Source organism: Bolinopsis microptera, chromosome 11 (genome assembly GCF_026151205.1).
Source record: "Bolinopsis microptera isolate Bmic1 chromosome 11, MBARI_Bmic_1.0, whole genome shotgun sequence".
Classification (NCBI taxonomy): Eukaryota; Metazoa; Ctenophora; class Tentaculata; order Lobata; family Bolinopsidae; genus Bolinopsis; species Bolinopsis microptera.
The window spans coordinates 12514366-12534021 of record NC_087082.1 but is presented as its reverse complement, the minus strand read 5'-3'; the positions used below and the strand labels follow the sequence as shown (position 1 = coordinate 12534021).

The window sequence follows — 19656 nt, the reverse complement described above, 5'->3', positions numbered from 1 at the left end:
CAATTGCCTACCAATTGGCACAGTTTAGAAGGGTTATTTTTATATAGGGTCATTGTGACATTATGTGTATACTGTTTGAAACAATTTATTTAAAAGAAAAAAAATTGGCACACATTGAGGTTAATGCAAGGAAAGCTCAGTACAGAGTTGAACATATTGCTTCAATGGTTAAAATAGATTTGAGCAGAACACCTCATTATTCATATTATAACATATCATGTGGTGTTGGTTTGTGAACGATTTTTTACTACTTATCTAAAACGATTCTTGCATTTAATGTTTTTTACTATTGCACTTAGATATGGGAATTGAAAAATACTTGAACCTATAACATAAAGCTGTCCCTCAGATTTCAGTTTCAGTTCAATGGTTAACCGGTGGGCTGTCATCACAGGTGCTGGAACTGGTATTGGGGCAGCCTTGAGTATAGAATTGGCAAGACATGGTGTCCATATTTTAGCCATTGGACGAAGGTTGATACCATTGGAGAATACAAAAGAACAAAATCCAAGTTACATTCATGTTCTTCAAGCTGATGTTGCAACGAAAGAGGGAATTGAATCAATTGTTAATGCCATTCCAGAAGAAGATGACGTCTCCTATCTTGTTCAAAATGCTGCTGTTGGTGACCCTGCAAAATTAGGAGATATACAGCAAGATGCCTTTGAACTTGCTTTAAGAGTCAATGTTACAGCACCATTAATGTTGACTCAGGGATTCCTGTCCCGATTGAGTAAATCACATGGCCGAATATGTCACCTTGGTACTAGTGTGGTATATCAATCTCAAGTGGGCACTGCAACTTATGGAATAACCAAGATGGCATTTCACAAATTATATGAGCAACTTTTAGTGGAATGTCCTCCTCAGAATGTTGGTATATGCAATATTTTACCCGGTATGGTTGATACAGAGGGTGTTTGGGACCATTATGAAAAAGCTAAGAAACTGAACTTGGAACACACTAAGTATTTTGATATTGGGAAACAAAATGGCGATATGATATCACCAGCTCAATGTGCTAAGTTTATAAGAGGTATTCTTATGGAAGCACCAAATGATGAATACTCCAAGCAATGGTCAAGAAAAAGCCATTGGGATGAAGTAATGAAATTAATTGGCGAATAAACTAGATATTGGTTGGCCTCTCATTCAGCATGTTTTTAAATTTGAAACTTTTTTTCATTGACCCTGAAATGTAATTGTTTGATTCTTTTTGTTGCCCAACCTTTTTATATTATAACTTTTACAACGTCTCCATTTCCAAGTTTAATTTATAGCAATCTTTTTCCTTACTTATGTATTTCTATTACCATTGGTTCTTTCAATTTATGAATAAGCATTAAGCAACCATTATCACAACCAACTTGCATTTCTATACAACATCATGTTATCAGCTCTTAGTAAAAATAGACAAACATTTTACTCTTTGATGACAAGATTCACCATTACATAGGGTGCTATCAGGGAAATGGGGACCTTGGTTTCACACATTTTCCCTGGAACCATGTTCTTCTTTCTGGGCTGGTGGTATCTTTTCAACTGTCTACGTAACTACCATCTTCAAGGTTTGCATTTTATTAGGAGTGTTTTATGTCATAATTCATAAACTTTTGAATCAGAACTTTCATGAAGATGAACGTTTGATTTGTAGCCGTCTTAAATATTTCTTTTTGTCCATGTCTTTCGTTGCCTGTATTGCTGAATGATCAATCTGTAACAGGGATTTTTGAGCCGAGAATTTTTGTCTGAATTTTCAAATAATTTCTCACTACCAGGAGTGTACATCCATCAGAATGTGTTCAGTAAAACATTAGAGCCTCTGGGCAAGATAATTTTGTGTGTCGCTGGAATGTTTTCTCAATGTTTTAGTGCTCACTGGTTGCTGTTTATTAAGGAAGAGGTAAACTGACTAGCAATTGTATATTTTATATATTATCATCTTATCTTAAATTAATTCAGTAATATTTTAACTTGTTCAATGTTACTACAATTATTTACTCCATTATTGAGACTCTGTGACTTTTCATAGATACTGATTACTGTCTCTCTCAAAGATTGTATTATGCATGTAAACTGAAACTCCTCTCAGGACCCTGATTCAGTAGATTGGCAGCACTTCACCATGTACCTTCTCTTCTTCATCACTGGAATCTTCGATCTCGTGGTTAGTGTCAGAAATAACCCATTTTTAACAGGGAGGGAAATTCTCTAAACTTAAAAAATGTGTTGTTACAGCTCAAGCCTCAAACCCTATTGCTTGAATTTTAATCCTGCTTTAATACCAATTTTATTATATAACGAGAGTTGATAGTTTACTTTGGCCTAACCGAGTTTTGTTCAGTGTCCGAGATACGGTAAGAACGGTAGGACTTTGTGGTACATGTCCTACATTGCTGCTTACTTGCTCGAGTCTGCACTCTTTTACGGACATACCCACGATCGGGAGATACTCGATGCACAGGTTTGCCTGTTTAAATCTTACTCGTTATAATGTGCAGACTGCAGATGTGCTTACATTTTGAGGGTGTGAAACAAATGAAGATAACCACTGTCTAGCTCATAATCCTCCTTTTTTTCAGTGCCACTTGTTGATAACCTACAGTGGAGTGGCAGTATCCGGTACCCTCGTATACCTGCTTTACAACCCCTCCTCTATCATTGCATCTGTTCTTTACAGCTGTCTCTTGGTCTTACACGGTATCTGGTTCTGTGAGGTGAGGGAATTAGCGGGAGAGTGGGGTCACGTTTTGCCACACATTGCAGGAAACTGTTAATGGAATACGTGTCAAATACTTGGCAAATAATTGTCATTTTTTGTGTTTAAATTTTGAAAACAGTTTATTTAAATGCTTCCTGAATCATGATGCGTTTGAATTAATTTAGCACGTTGCTGCGATATCCGCATTATAATCTACTTTCATCCTAGGTTGGGTTTATTATCTACTCACCATTTCCGGATACGCTGTGGAAGTTAGACAATGCTGCTCATGCCATGTTAGCTGACGTGTTCTTTTGGTAAGCTGAGACTTGCCCTTTCTTATTTTTGTTTGTAAACAATCAAGTTTCATCGCTTGGTACATACTGTTGTGGCTATTTAAATCAATGTCTATCAGTATATTAAGAGTAACGATAAAAATGTCATTTTCATCCCATTTTAATCTTAAATTACACTATTCTTTCAGCTGGACGTTTATTGGTGTTGTTTTACTCATGTTAGTTATAGCTCTCATTATGAACGGATACTACTCTCGGCGAGCGAATCATGTCATCAATACACGACCACTGGAGATGAATGGACTTCTAGACTCCGACTAGAGACAATTGAGGCAGGAGGATGCTTTGATGAACGATGGGTTTGAGGTGCTTTTTATTTTTTTGATTATTTGCAAAATTTGCACAGTTTAAATCAATATGTTTTTGAAATGAGAGATGATAATATAGAATATCTAAGATGAACATTGAACAATTGATAAATGAGTAAAGGATGAATGATTACATCGATCCATACGTTTTTCAACTGAAATATAGAGATGAATTCTATGGAGATAACTAAATTATAATTATATGCTTGAGAATAATTTAAAGATCGCCATCTGTTTAATTGTACATAATATTTAATTTCAATTTTTCTAATTATTTTATAAAGGACTCTATTTAATTATTTAAATTTCATTGTACTAGTCCCTACTAAAACACAAAATTTCACATCAATTGTATCATTACACAATACACACACTATTTACTAGTATTTATATCATGAGATTTATACAAAAATAAGCCCAGATAGTAGATACACATTTTGAAATAGTTTTAAAAGTTTAAACATATTGCTTATACTAATTATATAGACATTAGACAAGCGTTTGCTTCAAAGGCTAAAGACGTTGCACTTCATTAATATCGCTATATTACACGAAACGAGACACTAATTGATTAGTTAAACAGAATGTAGAGTTTTTTGTTATTATATTAAAATGATGATTGCTATTCATTTTATTTTCTCTTTTGTCTCTTGATATCATTATTATTCGATCACATCGCATGAATTTAATTGTATTATACTGTATTTCAGATTGTAATTATAAAGACATGATCATTTAAACCATCTTTTAAAGAATTCATAACGAGTTTTACTTTAGTAAGTCTGGAATTGGAAACAATTTCATCGTAATTTTTCTTCATTACAATTATACCAAAGTGAAGCTAAATTTATCTTTACGTTACTCTTAGGTTATCTGCAAATGTTTTTTTGTGACCAAGCACCGTACAAAATGGTAAACTGACCTTATATGTGGCCTAAATCGGCCTTTTTGAGAACATTGTAAATCGGCTTTTTTAATAACATTACCTTAAGAACGACAAATTTAGTCTACCATAAATTTAGTCAAACTTTTGACTAAAATTGTTGTAAACCAAATTTCATGAGACTAAATTTTTCGGCGACTAATTTTAAAGCAGACCAAAATTTCAGTAGAGCAAGTATGACATGAATATTATTAAGCTAACATTGTTTATAATTAATATATGACATCACCGTTCCTACTGCACAAAACCGTACCAAATTCCTATTGCATTTATAGGGTTAGAGCTCCTCTTGGACATTACATTTTTAATCGATCCATCCCAATACATGCTCTGTTGAAACGGCTGAAGGATCATATCGACATAAACTACGTCGTTCCGACAAAAATGGTAACGTCGAAAAAGGCTGAAAAAGAAACTGAACAGTGTACTGAAGAACGTAGTGATACAGAGTCACAAACTCTGGATCTGATGTTATTGAAATTCCTGAGTAACGAATTGCAGCTTAATCTGTAATGCTCAGACTGCGCGGGGTAGACTAAATTTGTCGTTCTTAAGGTAAATGGAATGGAAAATGGTCTCGAAAAGTCAAAAAATGTGACTAAAATTGTTGTAGACTAAAAATTTGCGAAATTTGTGACTAAAATTATGGTAACCAAAATTATGGTAACCAAACTTATTGTGAACCAAATTTATTGGCCCTAAGGTAGTCTAAATGTACAAAAAACTGTTAATGCAGCTCATTAAAGAATATGAAATTTTAAATGAAAAAATATTAAGTTGATAAGATAACTATACTAGAAATCGTGATCAGTAGCTAAAAGAGACAAACTAAAATAGTCATCAGGTCAGTGGAATTCTTTGACGAAAGCTTCGGTCCCAAAATGTCCTTAAACTACAGTCCCAGAATATACCGATTCCGGTCCCAAAATGTCCCAAGTCGTAGCTAGTGAACTAAGTCACAAAATGTCTAAAAATTTAAAGAATAGAAGAATGATTTGAACGGCAAAATTTATGAGATAATGCTAGCAAAAACTTGCGGTAAATGATAAATGACAAGTTACGGAACTTCACATTTCCCGCATCTAACTGTTGTCTCAGTGGGCTCGCGTCTGATCAGGAAAATAATGGTCACCACCACCGCCCCCACAGCAGTGACAGCTGTAAACATGGCTCTAATAAAGGACATCTCTGGGGATTTCTCCGAAAGTATGCAACTTTGGAATGAATCGTGGCCCATCTCACCAGAACACAAATTCAAACTGAAGGAGCCAGCAAAGGTCAGGATACCGCGGGAGACCTTATATGGTGCTGTAGATTTCCAGACTTCAATGCCAGTGAGCATGTATGAGATGGCTAGCAACACGATCCAGTTGGCGTAACACTGGCTATCACCAGACCATGTTATTACAAAGTAGCCTAGCCACTCGAATGCATATTGTATGCACACTCCCGCTAGTAAGACCTCTGAATCTGGGAGATGGGACAAAAACCGGGGATTTTGCCGGGGTTCTTTTGGTGATTTCCACAGGAAGATCATTGTAACAAGTACAGCAGCCAAACCAAGAACCACAGTTGCAGTGTACACTAGAGGGGTGAAATAGTAGTAGTACTTACTATAACAACTCATCATTGCTACCGTAGTATCAATTGCAGCACTCATGTTTAGAATCAGTGATCCAATGAAAGTCAGGGCCGCTCTACCAACTTTGTAATATTTAGAGGTTTTGACAACTGACAAAATGGTCATGAGAACGGATAGGGCTAAGAACTGGGCCCATATCAGCTGGCAGGGGCCACATATCAGTGGTATGTAACACTCGTACCATAATGTCACGTGTTCAATTGTCATCTGTGCTAAGAGACTGGCTAGGATCAGGGGCGGTTGGGGTAAGTACTTTTGGAACTCCCTGCAGCTCATCATTTTCATCCTTTTCATCATCCTTCTCATCACCCTCTGTTAGTATACCTAATATGTAATATGGGATTAAAAATTTATCTCAATATGTAAATTATTGTGGCATAGTTGAACCTGTCTAGTTTGAGTCGGAGTTTAAATGGATAATCACGATGGCCAAAACGCGAAAAGTTGTTCCTTGTATTTTAAATTTTTGTCATTCATCTGAGAAATGCAAAATATTGATGACAAAACAACAATAGTCAGCTATAATTATAGCCTTAATTTCTTGATGGATTTTTATCGAACTTCAATCAATCAACTGCCTTGTTATTAAGTACTGACATTGACCAGGATCGGATAATCTTGAAAACGACCAAAACGGTGGAAAATATTTTACCAGAGGACAATAAATAAATCTGGTCCAGTCAAATAACGGTCTGAATAAGAGTAGGCGATCAAACAAAAGCTGCGATGGTATGGAGCACTGCAGTTAACTGTTGTCACTACTGTGGTGGTCGACACATACCATGAACAGATGCGTTGACATCTTGGTAATTAGAATTATACTGTTTTGGATATTCCGGTCTAGTTTAAATTTATTCCGACAAAATGTTGCAATTTGACAAATTCCGTAGATTGAAATATTTAGACCTATAACAATGAATCAGGTAACTGGACTATGTCTATGAGGATAACATTTCAACAGATTTTTTTTTCTATCAAAAGTGGGGAAACTTCCAGTATTTTCATTATGTACCGTTTCTCAAGATTGTTTATTGATATCACCAAGAAATCACCTCATTATAGAATGCAAGATCTAAAGCCCAATAAAAGGAAACGTCACCTGATTGACAAAGGAGGTGCAGACAAGTTAGATTCCTGTGGTCGAGGTTAGTTCTAGAATCTAGATGCTGTATTTATTGTTTACACAGTTCTGTCTTAATTTTTATGTCTTTATACTCTGGTAATCAGGTACTCTGACGAAAAGGTAATTCTCACATTATTCTCTGTTGCATAGCAATCATAACTCTCCCAAAACTGTGTAGCCTGATAATGTACTATGTAGTAGCCACGTTATTCTGAGTAGCTACATTATCTTCCTCAGTAACTAACACCTTATCTTCCTCAGTAACCAACACCTTATCTTCCTCAGTACGTAACACCTTATCTTCCTCACTAACTAACACCTTATCTTCCTCAGTAAATAACACCTTATCTTCCTCAGTAACTAACACCTTATCTTCCTCACTTAGTAACACCTTATCTTCCTCAGTAACTAACACCTTATCTTCCTCAGTAACTAACACCTTATCTTCCTCAGTAACTAACACCTTATCTTCCTCAGTAAATAACACCTTATCTTCCTCACTTAGTAACACCTTATCTTCCTCAGTAACTAACACCTTATCTTCCTCAGTAACTAACACCTTATCTTCCTCAGTAACTAACACCTTATCTCCCCCCTTAGGGAACTGCAAATCCCCCGGTGTGGAATGTTTCTCTAGTGTAGCATGCAGTGTCAGTACTAAGAGCGCACGCTGGTATCACGTGTCAGATACCGAACATTTCTGTAATTCCTGCTTCGAATACTTCTACCGGTACATATGATTGTTGATCTTAAAATTTATTCCGCTTTTAGTTTTATTCCCACTCTCGATTCCTTGCTAGCAGTCCGGTTAATTTAGACTAAATTAAGGTACTAAATTTTAGTACCTTTAGTGGGTCTCATTTACTCATTAGCTCTAATTAAAGAACCTCTCACCCTCTCAGATTTTCACCGCTCCGTTCATTTGTATAGCTTTATTATTTTTATCTTTTTACTACACTTACTAACACGTGCACATTACAAAGGAGCAATAGTTTGCGGAGGCATTCTAGAACGGTATATATTTTAGCTTTCAGTTTCTGTTTCATTATCTTAAAATTTATTCCGCTTTTAGTTTTATTCCCACTCTCGATTCCTTGCTAGCAGTCCGGTTAATTTAGACTAAATTAAGGTACTAAATTTTAGTACCTTTAGTGGGTCTCATTTAATCATTAGCTCTAATTAAAGAACCTCTCACCCTCTCAGATTTTCACCGCTCCGTTCATTTGTATAGCTTTATTATTTTTATCTTTTTACTACACTTACTAACACGTGCACATTACAAAGGAGCAATAGTTTGCGGAGGCATTCTAGAACGGTATATATTTTAGCTTTCAGTTTCTGTTTCATTATCTTAAAATTTATTCCGCTTTTAGTTTTATTCCCACTCTCGATTCCTTGCTAGCAGTCCGGTTAATTTAGACTAAATTAAGGTACTAAATTTTAGTACCTTTAGTGGGTCTCATTTAATCATTAGCTCTAATTAAAGAACCTCTCACCCTCTCAGATTTTCACCGCTCCGTTCATTTGTATAGCTTTATTATTTTTATCTTTTTACTACACTTACTAACACGTGCACATTACAAAGGAGCAATAGTTTGCGGAGGCATTCTAGAACGGTATATATTTTAGCTTTCAGTTTCTGTTTCATTATCTTAAAATTTATTCCGCTTTTAGTTTTATTCCCACTCTCGATTCCTTGCTAGCAGTCCGGTTAATTTAGACTAAATTAAGGTACTAAATTTTAGTACCTTTAGTGGGTCTCATTTACTCATTAGCTCTAATTAAAGAACCTCTCACCCTCTCAGAAAACTCCGTTTGGAGATATTCCTTTTTACGCTCTAAGTTATTAATTTTCCTTGTGTTTGAATCCTTTCACTTTTTAACTGTTTTTAGTCTTTGTTATTTTCGGCCGATTTCTGCACTTTTACACTGGGTCATCATTCATAATTTCTGGGATTGAGACGACTTATATGAGCATTTAAGGAAGAGTTTGCTTGTCTGACTTACTTCATTAGACACTTCTGGTCAAGAACTGAACAAGAACCACATTCGAAGACTGGAACATCTGAATGACTCTGCAACCCAGGAATCAACTACTCAGTTATTATCGCTCAATAATCGGTTTGGTATCGACGTTACATACTTTATTATTATTTTTTTTTTAAAGCTGATTTTAGAAACCAGGGAATTAAAGTTACTGTCCTAAGGCTAACATTAAATCGCTGATTTTATTTATATATATCACTTTTTTTGTTCTTTCTTTTCCTTCAAAACATTCCAGTACATTGTGCAGAAAGTTGGAGATGAAGCCGTAGTACGTACATGTAGCATTGCACTGGATTGAACTTGCAGAGTGTGGTTTTTTCCAGTCTGCGCCGTGTGCTTATACAAATATACGCGGCGCAGATAGACTGGAGGAGATTGCACTGTGTAGGCTCTGGTGTAATGTGATATGTATGTACTACGGCTTTACAAATTTTGGAAGCATGTAGGGATATATTTCTGATACCAATCGTATATACTAAAAATACTCTAGCACAATTGTAACTGCAGTTTTACAGAACTCTAAATGCTTAATGAACACTCTTGCAGGTACCACCCGTATTCACACTCAGACCTGAGTTTAGTCATTTTCCAATACGAGATTGGGGACGGGTTCTATAAACAAACAAACAAACAAACACATATGATTGTTTTCCAGAATAGAATAGAATCAAATTGCTCACAGCTGAACACAATTGAGACTCAATCAATAATGTAACGAAAAATTTGTGCTGTGATGAATTAGGAATATTCGAGAATTTCATAATCTTTCAGCCTTGTTAAAATGATCCTAGCATGATTACGGTGTGTATATGTTCAATTTTCACACCTGTGACCTCAATCCTCCAAAACTTCGAGTTTCGAGTTTCGGATTCGAGTTTACCAGAACATACTTGAAATTCCAGGTATAATTTGAAAGTAACATGTTTATAATTTGCAGCCCTCAGAAGAAAGGTTATACAAACTATTTTAATTGGAAGTTGAGATGGCAAGTTAATAGTCAGTGCGAACCTGGAGTTAAACTCTACTTTACAGAGGAGGTTCGTCTGTGTATTCATTACTTAACGATATCTTAATAGGTCTTTACTCTCTGTAAATCATAATACAGTAGTGGACAATAGTACACTCATACACAGTACACTACGATATTTTGTATTGAGATACTGGTCCACCAGTCACCATTCATGTCGAATTAGCATATTAATTGTTATGGTTTGCAGCGTTTTCTTGGACCATTATAATTTTATGTATATAATATATATATGCACTGACTAATACATTTACTAATTACTTGATCAGGTACTACCATACTGGATCAGATGCAGTGAGTGCAGGAAATGGAGAAAATTAGATCAGGATAAGAAACTAGTAGAAACACCCCAAGATACTTGGACTTGTTCTGAAAATAAGGTAAATTATAGAAATTATATCCCCTTATACCAAGAAAACTGTTAATTTGGTTTTAAGGGCACCTCTAGATAGGTGGTAATAGTATTGTCACTGATTTAAGTTCCTTATTAATATATAACCCAAAGTTTGACCTACAACTAATGTTTCAGGGAGGTAGCTGTAGCTCAGAAGAAGAGCCCCAAGTAAAGCTAGTCAGTGGTTCAGGCTGGCTGGAGAGGTTGGGGGTTCCACCCCTTATCAAGAACTCCCCTGCTGAACCATTCCTTGTTCACTATTACAGGTATGTTCCAGACGTACAGTTTATTATAGAGGAAAAATAACTTGCTTAGATAATTCTTAATGTAGCTTTCTTACTTACTATACGCCAAAATAAGCTGTAAGACGAGTTATGACTTGTGGGTTTGTTTACAACCTGTAACATGTAAGGATTAATATATTTGACCACTATACCATGAAGTTTGATGGTAGTTTGTTTTAGTGATGGTGTGGGTATGAGTGCCAGTATGTACCAGCAGCCCAAGAGGAACGGTCATGACTCCGAGGAATTACTGGCTGAACCTGGTTAGACAAACTGACAAAATACTTAAATATGATACTTTTTTGGATAAATGAAATTGTGTAAAGAAATCTTAATATCTATGATATTTCGTACCGTCCATAATATTTCCTTGCCTAGAAATGTTCACCATTTTATCTCCCAGTTGTGCTAGATGGACCGCTGGACTCCAACTTCAAGCCGTTTAACCAGCCTGGCCAGCAGGGTAAAGCTCTCTGTTTTAGACCTGACATTATGGAAATGGATGAGGAGAGGACCTTCCCAGAGTTCAAACGGTAGCTGTCAAAATTACTACTTTATACGGACATGTCGCTTGATCAAACATCACAATCACCATAACTCCCTACAACTATATTCATTCAGTTGAATCATGGACGATGGTTTTGTTTAAGCAGTGATGAGGGATCTCGAGTTTTTCAAAGTCCCTTTCACTGATTTGAAATTCACGTATTTTCACGAGATCACCTCAGGTTTCAAGTATTTTATCTGGCGCTAAGGAATCTGATTCTAGCACTGTGGAACATCAACCCTAAAGAGCACCTGACAGTAGCAGACGTTGAGAAAGCAGTTATTGTACGAGGCATGGTCAGAATCAGGTAAGATCTGACATTTTAAAAGTTTAAACTACGAAGTAAACTGTTGAATCTGTGTAAGTACTAAGTATAGTATAAATTATTAGTATAGTACATAATATTATTGTTCCTTCCGGACCTAATGATGAAATACAATAACGTAAGAAATTATACTCAATATAGATTAAAATACCATCCCTCACTCTCCACTGAACATTTCCAACCGGTTCCCTCTTCCAGGTACAGTCTAGAAGCACTGAGAGTCCTCTCCTTCCTTACCCAGCGAGGTATCATCAACACTGGCATCCTCCCCCTCAACATTAACCCTGACCTCCTCATCATCACACCCAAACGTAAACCTGAGATACTAGTAGTGGGGGCTGGGATCTCCGGGCTGGCTGCTGCTAGACAGCTCACTATGTTCGGGTAGGTAGACTGGCTGTGTGACGTGTGTGTGTGGGTAATTGATTAATTGGAAAATGATTATCGTGTACAGATTACACCACTACCAGCTTCCGTTTTATTCACGTGTGTGTATTCTCGTGCTTGCTTGATTGTCAAGATTAGTTCACTGACACGACCTTCACCAGGTATAAAGTGAAGATATTCGAGGGTAGAGACCGAGTAGGTGGGAGGATATGGGATGATCAGTCTCTGGGGACGTGTGTAGCTAAAGGAGCGCAGATTATTACAGGATGTATCAACAATCCTGCCACCCTCATGTGCAAACAGGTTAGTTAGCTCCTTTTTCAAATTTATTGTTAGTTACAGATGTGGATTCTGGTGGGGAGATAAGGCATATTTGTTTATTTGAGAGTTGAGATCAATCCATGCAATTATTCCATATATGATAGTAAATACTCTATAAAATTCATACTATGAGAAGCGTTATGTTCAATGTTGAATGTAGATTGTAGATTGTAGATTGTAGATTGTAGATTGTAGATTGTAGATTGTAGACTGACATATTTATAAAATAGAGATGTAGCCTCATGACCATCACACTAAACACGGCCCACAGCTTGACATCCCGCTACACGTGATCAGAGATAACGGATGCGAGCTGTTCGAAGAGAACGGATGTCCGGCAGCACCCGACCACGACCGGAGGACTGACTTTCATTTTAACGCTCTGCTCGATGCTGTAGCCGAGTGGAAGTTGGAGAGGTTGAATTTGGCTAAGGCTAAGAATGTTGAAAATAGGGACAGTGAGAAGGGCGAGAATTGTAACAGGTTAGATTTCTGGGTTTTTGATCTCTAACTTTGCTGTTGAAATGATGCTAGATTTATTGTTAAATTTAGAATATGTCGATGATTTTTGTATTGCACTGAACATTTTTTCATAAAATGGAATTTCATATGATTAAAGGCGATTAAGAGGAGGGGAATAGGTTCGGAGCTGCCTAACATTAAATTAATCTGTCAATTTTATACAATTATGACAGTATCTCCCATAGGATGTCCCTAGAAGACAAGTTGATGGAACTTCACAAACTGTCAATGTCACAAAACAGACAAGTATTCAGTGAGGACGAGAAGAGGTTGCTACAGTTTCATCTTAGTAATCTGGAGTACGCTTGTGGAGCTCCTATTGCTAAGGTTAGGGAGATTTTCTGAAATGTGTTCTAAGTTTTATAAACGAGGTCTATCAGGGGGGGGGGGGGGGGGGAATTTCATCAAATATCCGTTTAATTGAGCTGGTAAAGCTGTGATTTAATGTAGAAAACTAAATCCGCGCGCCATTGCCAGGTTTCAGCAATGTGGTGGGACCAGAACGAGGAATACTCTCAGTTCACTGGTGACCACGCTTTCCTCTACAAAGGATACAGCCTCTTAGCTGATGCTCTTGCTGAAGGGCTCGACATTCAACTCTCTGAAGAGGTAAGTCACTAAAATGTAGAAACAACGTTTTTAAATAATATTATATAACAATGTGTATATAGATAGTGAGTATTTTGATGGTGAGTATGTCCAGATTTTATCCAACGGTTATCCGTTAAAGAATATGTAGCATTGCTGAGCACCTTGAGCCGTAACTGATTGCTTACGAATGGAATTCAGGTTACGAGGATAGATTATACTGGTGACAAAGTATTAGTGAAAACTCCTAAGGATGAATATTTAGCTGACAAGGTAAACACTATCACAATTTACAGTCATATTCGATAATATATATTATATACAGGTCAACGAAGTTTTGCTCTTATTTCGTTATTTCATTGCATACGGTTCGCTCCAAATCTGTGATTTTGACTACTCTGCAGTGTGCACAATCATATTCTCCTAAACATCATAAATAATCCATACATTTGATAAACAAACTGTCCCTCACAGGTAATAGTTACTCTGCCACTAGCTGTCCTCAAGAAAGAGGTTGTATCATTCAAACCACCTCTCCCAGATTGGAAACAACATTGTATCAACCGGATTGGTGCTGGGTGTATTGAAAAGGTACATATCTGCCATGACTTTCAAACCTGCCCCTACGTTCACCACGTGTTATGCCGGCCAATGAGCCCATTCTAAAGTGAAGAAGTACCATTAGAGCGCAGCGCCAAAAAAGCACAAAATTTCAGCGTATCAACTTTAAGGCGGTGTGGCTAAAGTGTTTCATTGTTATCAGGTAGTGTAGCGGCGCGCAGCCGCGCCTATGCGCGTCTTTTCACTTGGCGGCGGTTATGGATGTGACAAATTTTTCGCCCAGAAATTTCTATGAGCGTTCTGTGGTAACTGGTACTGTTACAGCCTAAAACTCTAAAAATCCTTCCTTAGTTATGCATGTTATCTGTACAATTCGCTTGTTCATTAACACATAACTATTCGCAGATTGCTATGAAATTCACCAAGAAGTTTTGGCAGAGTAAAATTAAAGGAGCAGACTTCTTCGGACATGTGCCTAGTAGCGAGGAACATAGAGGATTATTTGCTATTTTCTATGATATGAATACAGAGGTTCGTGGTGATTTTCCATAATAACCTCATGTCAAACAATGCAGTAACCTTCATTTTGATGTTTCAAAAATACAGCTAAAGTTTTCTTGATAAGATTGAAAATAATAATCGTAGTTTTAGATACCAGATTGCTTGTTTTAACAAGGTCTGAATGTCCACAGGTTAAAGAAGGACCCTATGTGTTGATGAGCATTGTGACAGGGGAAGCCCTGGAATTCAGAAACAACACATCAGATCTCAACGTCCTGAAGAGCTGTCTCCAGCTGCTCCGAAACATGTTCGACGTAAGTTAGAGACGTAATTTATAGATTAATTTTTACAAGCCACGATATGCAGACAGTGTTTTATTTAGTTTATCTGAAATTTCGATAATTTCCGGTGCGATACGAGTAGAGGGAATAATTGTAATTATATGAGTGAGTATTGCTGAAAGCACAGTGTAAGGCCTACACGGACCGCCTCTAACTAGCCAATCCCTGTTTACATGCTATATGCCGTGTAGCAGGGGACTAGAAAGAGCTAAACTAGTAAGCGCGCGGGGCATAGCCAATACACTATACTTCCATCATTGAGTATATTACCAACCAAAAGGAAAATTTCCTTGTGTTTGGAATCTACCAAGACGAAAGTTGTACAATCCAGCGAAATATGTTATCGTTCTGTTAAAAATTAAAAATATGACGGTAACTTCTATCACAAATATCAATCATAGTGCAGGGGCTTACAAAAGTTCTATTTTTTCCATTTCTTTACACAATAATGCACTGTATCATCAGAATGAAGAAAATAAACATAAAATTGAGCTTAAATTGTAAAAAATATAAACGTACATTTGTAAACTTTACGAGCTGACTGAAGATGACGAAACATCTTCGATGTAAGTCACTAACCCATATGGAGGCAACATGAGTCAATAAGAGTAAGACACTCAAACGTTTAAACTTAAAATCTATTTATCCCAATCACGAATATGAAACACAGTTCACTATCATGTATTGAAAAAGTGTCATTGTATTATCTCTTTTTGATCAATTCACGGTATAATACGTCCTCATAAAGTAGAATAAGCGCACAGGGTGCTCGCATTGTATACCATATCCTCATGCACAGCTCTGTGTGTATCAGTATAGAAAGGTATTTGCTTACCCTCCATAGTTCGACCAAACAGTGCTTCTACTGTTCGACCGTCGCTACTAATGATCCGGCTGCCGTGTTGTGCAAACGCATTGATCGTAATGTCAATATATACACGACTGGGGTATCTTCCCCTCGACATTTTACTTAACGTCGACATTTTACTTAACGTCGACATTTTACTTAACGTTCTATGTTGAACTATATTGCTATTTGCACTGATTATTATAGTTTGAGGAATTTTAAATATCTTAGAAAAATCTCTGGAGCGTCCACCGTTGAATGATACCGTATATCCCTCACTCTTCAGTACATTCTCAGCAGTCAGCATGCTCCAAATATCCTTTTGTTAGCTCATCAGTATCTACCAGATAACAGAGGTGCCTAACTGTTTTTAAATCTGGTCTCTTCAGCGCAACCCAGGACATTATTATTTCCATAACGTAAAATTCGGTTTTAAGGACTTAGCAAACATGTAGAATTTTGTCCTCGCTTAACTCTTTCCAAGTTTTTAATAAAACATGTGCATCAGCAACTAGATTAAGTTCTCTTGGTACTGATTCCTTCAGCACGCATTTCTTTAGGTCTTTAAAAACTATCCATTGTTTGGAAAGTAGTTCTGAAGCCTCGATTTTATCTAAAAAGTTCAACACGTCTTCTTGCGGGCAGCCAGAAAGAGCTTCTACGAATGTGTTCTGATAATCGTACTGTTGCGCTGTCGGAAATGTTCCCAGTATTTCATCAACGTTCCATTGCTCTACTATAGTAGTAAGACTGTTCAAAAGTTTCTTTGCTAGAACCTCGTTGGTGACCATCTCTAGGATTGCCACGATGCCCATTGTAGAACGTATTTCCACCACAAATTCTTCCAATTCTGTTATTGATAGCTTGTTCACGATGTCTTCTAGTGGCCAAAAATAGTCGATGTTAGCGTTAAAATCGCAAAATGTGGCGAACTTTTTAGCAGACCAACAAATTCTTGCTGAATTTCTCACATTTTCTACAGACACTTTTGACGCCAAAAATTCGAGTCCTTGATCTATAACATTACGTACGCTAAACTGAATTCCAAACTTGATTATTTCCTCGCAGTTTTCCTCTGTGAGTTCTACCGTTCCTCCATGAAGAATCACCAGACATTCTCTAACAAAGTTGTAGTTATCCAGGAAGATTTCTTCGTCATCCTCTATCATTCTCTTCATAACTTCACTGTGTTGAGATAAGATAACTCCACTGCATTCAATTATCTCTGATTTTGTTACAATTTTTACCGTGTGTCGAACCCTCCCATCTAGGAATTTTGTGAAGTCGGAGTTGAAGTCCTTTATCCTAGCAGTCATCTTCCTATCAAAGTTATAAATTCAAATAACGAAATTTTGTAAAAAGTATTAGCGATCAGTATTATTGACGACAAACAAAGCTAGTTGTGGAGGTGTCCCATGCTGTGCAATGTTAATAAAGTAAAATGTTTATGCTGTTGGATGCTGATAAAATTATGATAACGTTCATTTTATGGTGCTACTGATAATGGAGTCAGATTTCTTCTTCAGACCTGCTTGTTCTTGGAAATTAACGTTGTAGTGAAGTCTAAACTGAAATAAAATATTTTCAAATTATATAACGGTGTAAATCTCAGGTAATCCAAGTTATGTTACCAAATCTAATGACTAGTTCATTTCCATCACTTCCTAATAAACCTTGATAACAGTACTACTTTCCCTACTTTACATATTACATAACCACTAAACCCGCTAAATCCACTAATGACTAAACCCGCTAAATCTTTACAGGACGTTCCAGACCCGGAAGATTTCTGGGTGACAAGTTGGGGCAGGGACCGGTTCTCTCTGATGAGTTACAGCTACATGGCTATAGGCAGCAGCGGTAAAGACTACGATCACCTGGCTGCTGATGTCGAGGAGAAGGTTTGTCTGGATATTTCGTTTTATCATGCGTAATTACAACATAGTTTTGTTAGAATAATTAGAATCTGTGATTTTTTAACAATCAAACTCTTTACTAGCTTGATCGTCGTATCAGGAGTTTGAGAATAAACAGAATTGGAATAGAAGAGTTTTTTATCTTTGAGACACATACCGTGGATTCAAACTGTATTGTACAAACCGATCCTACAGGTATTCTTTGCCGGAGAGGCAACGAACAGACGCTTCCCACAAACTGTTACTGGAGCTTACCTCAGTGGTATCCGTGAGGCTTGCAAGATAGTCGAGCGTGGCTATTCCTTACCTGAATACGAGGAAATGAAAGACGACAAGAAATGACGTATCAGTGTGAATCTTTTAGTTGAATTTTCCTTAAACTTCCATTAGCTTCGAAGACCCCCTATATAGCTATTCTGTTTAAGGCTTGAATATTGGAGCCAGAAAGAAAGAACAGAAAGAGAAACAAGCTGAAGAATTTTAATGGGCTTAATTTAAACGTTTTTATTATTCGTATTTATTCTTATGGATCAGGACATGTTGCTGTTAGAATTATCCACGGCTCGAATTACCAAAACCAAGAAAATTGTCAATTATGTTTTCGTTGGATGTTGCTACTGATAAGATAATGAGTTACGGTAAGTCATGCTATGGTCTATGACTGCTGACAGCTACTCACATAAGTTATATCATTAGTTGTTCTAAGTCGTTTAAAAATACTAGTTTCGCCTTACCGCGATTAAATCAAATAAGTCCTGAATCCTCGATATAAACAAAGCACTACGCATAATGTAATGTTAGATGTTTTGATTGATGTTAGACATTTGTTCGGATAAATTTAAGTATTAAATATCAAACACAAGGAAATATTTTATGCCAGCATTTATATAAGAATTAAGAGACCACAAATTTTAGCTTTGCGCAGTGGCATTACCATAGTCAATGAGGTCCAACCGAGACGTGGTTATTGCTAGTTGAAAACTAATCCCAATATCCCGCTATTGCGATCTTTCATTAGAGAGCTCTAGCAATTTTTCCTGGGCTGCTGGTCAGCCCTTCCTTAGATGATCTGCTACATGGGGAGTGGGCCTAGTGTGGTTGGGTGGCTTTCCTTAAGTTAGGGCACCCAACTCTCTAGTGGACATACTCATACCGTTTTTGGTGAAATACGTGAGATCAGGTGTCATACGTATTATCATACATTAACGTTCATCGCCTCTACTCGAATAGCAACATTCAATAGTCTGCGAAATTTTCTTTCAATTCGAAATCAGCGGTGGCTTTTTATTTTAAGATTATTATTTTTCGACCAAATAACTGTTTTTAATTATTAATCTTGATACTCTATTTATCATCATGTTTTATTCTAAATGTGTCAAGGAAGGGTGAATACCATCTTTGATTTTACAAAATAATCCTAATAATCAACTCTCTTCGTCTCATTCGCTTCCGAATTCCGATTAAAAAATATTTCAAGACATGATGTTTTGTGACTTTTGTGATTTCTTCGAAAACTTTTAATTTTTCCTGAGACAAATTTGATTTTCTAAATTACAAAATGAATCTTAAAACATTTTTTAAATACAACCTGTTTATTTAGGATGGCAGCGACCGCAAATCTAGCACAAGCGCTAGGAGGTGGGCCCTCGCCGGCAGCAGATAAATCTGAGGTGCCGGTGGAGCACCTGGATTACACCTATATCAACAATTGCACCAGCGGCAAGGAGTTGGAGCAGATTCTTAAAGTTCTCAGGTTTGTTTGGTTGTCAGCCATTTTCTCATTTCACTAGACCATGTCGTCATTTAGGGTTTAGTTATGGTTTCTTACTAATAACAAAATGAATCAGGCTGCAAGCGGAGCTTACTATCAATGATTTTAAGTCTTATTAACACTCTAGCGTTGATTTAAACCAAGATGTAAACTGCACAATGTACCCTTGTACCCCACTGGACACTGTCACATAAACACTGTATCT

The 19656-nt window shown here is 36.9% G+C and overlaps 4 protein-coding genes and 1 non-coding gene across 5 annotated transcripts in view; all 5 read left to right on the top strand.

Annotated features, from left to right (window-relative positions):
• The window catches only part of LOC134823450 (sperm-associated antigen 1-like), a 99050-nt gene that overhangs the window by 30396 nt on the left and 48998 nt on the right, over positions 1 to 19656 (top strand). The window contains exon 2 of the mRNA XM_063834909.1: positions 19281 to 19433. Coding sequence (XP_063690979.1) covers positions 19282 to 19433 — 152 coding nt within the window. The 5' untranslated portion in view covers position 19281. The remainder of the gene's footprint in view (positions 1 to 19280; positions 19434 to 19656) is intronic.
• LOC134823289 (uncharacterized oxidoreductase SERP2049-like) lies at positions 354 to 1313 on the top strand. The gene has a single exon (XM_063834701.1). It carries the CDS (start codon positions 367 to 369, stop codon positions 1126 to 1128), a length of 762 nt encoding a protein of 253 aa, XP_063690771.1. The 5' UTR covers positions 354 to 366; the 3' UTR covers positions 1129 to 1313.
• Positions 1461 to 3614, top strand: LOC134822713 (transmembrane protein 45A-like). The gene is made up of 7 exons (XM_063833913.1): positions 1461 to 1568; positions 1779 to 1903; positions 2093 to 2167; positions 2345 to 2464; positions 2583 to 2717; positions 2930 to 3018; positions 3186 to 3614. The coding sequence occupies exons 1-7, from the start codon at positions 1472 to 1474 to the stop codon at positions 3316 to 3318; spliced, it is 774 nt and encodes a 257-aa protein (XP_063689983.1). The 5' UTR covers positions 1461 to 1471; the 3' UTR covers positions 3319 to 3614.
• On the top strand, positions 7000 to 18737 carry LOC134823108 (lysine-specific histone demethylase 2-like). Its single transcript, XM_063834453.1, has 19 exons — positions 7000 to 7095; positions 7674 to 7803; positions 10057 to 10156; positions 10416 to 10526; positions 10676 to 10806; positions 11005 to 11087; positions 11228 to 11357; positions 11553 to 11678; positions 11895 to 12080; positions 12245 to 12386; positions 12676 to 12887; positions 13112 to 13253; positions 13404 to 13535; positions 13716 to 13787; positions 13989 to 14105; positions 14481 to 14606; positions 14768 to 14890; positions 17531 to 17665; positions 17876 to 18737. The coding sequence occupies exons 1-19, from the start codon at positions 7014 to 7016 to the stop codon at positions 18020 to 18022; spliced, it is 2427 nt and encodes an 808-aa protein (XP_063690523.1). The 5' UTR covers positions 7000 to 7013; the 3' UTR covers positions 18023 to 18737.
• Positions 18594 to 18734, top strand: LOC134823791 (U4 spliceosomal RNA). Its single transcript, XR_010161323.1, has one exon. It is a non-coding gene; the product is annotated as a U4 spliceosomal RNA (small nuclear RNA).

Coding starts and splice junctions, on each gene's coding strand:
- LOC134823289 (XM_063834701.1), top strand. CDS start 367: ATGGTTAACCGGTGGGCTGTCATCACAGGTGCTGGAACTGGTATTGGG.
- LOC134822713 (XM_063833913.1), top strand. CDS start 1,472: ATGGGGACCTTGGTTTCACACATTTTCCCTGGAACCATGTTCTTCTTT. Junction 1,904..2,092: donor TGCTGTTTATTAAGGAAGAG/GTAAACTGACTA, acceptor AACTCCTCTCAG/GACCCTGATTCAGTAGATTG. Junction 2,465..2,582: donor GGGAGATACTCGATGCACAG/GTTTGCCTGTTT, acceptor CCTTTTTTTCAG/TGCCACTTGTTGATAACCTA.
- LOC134823108 (XM_063834453.1), top strand. CDS start 7,014: ATGCAAGATCTAAAGCCCAATAAAAGGAAACGTCACCTGATTGACAAA. Junction 11,358..11,552: donor ACCTTCCCAGAGTTCAAACG/GTAGCTGTCAAA, acceptor AGATCACCTCAG/GTTTCAAGTATTTTATCTGG. Junction 11,679..11,894: donor CGAGGCATGGTCAGAATCAG/GTAAGATCTGAC, acceptor TCCCTCTTCCAG/GTACAGTCTAGAAGCACTGA.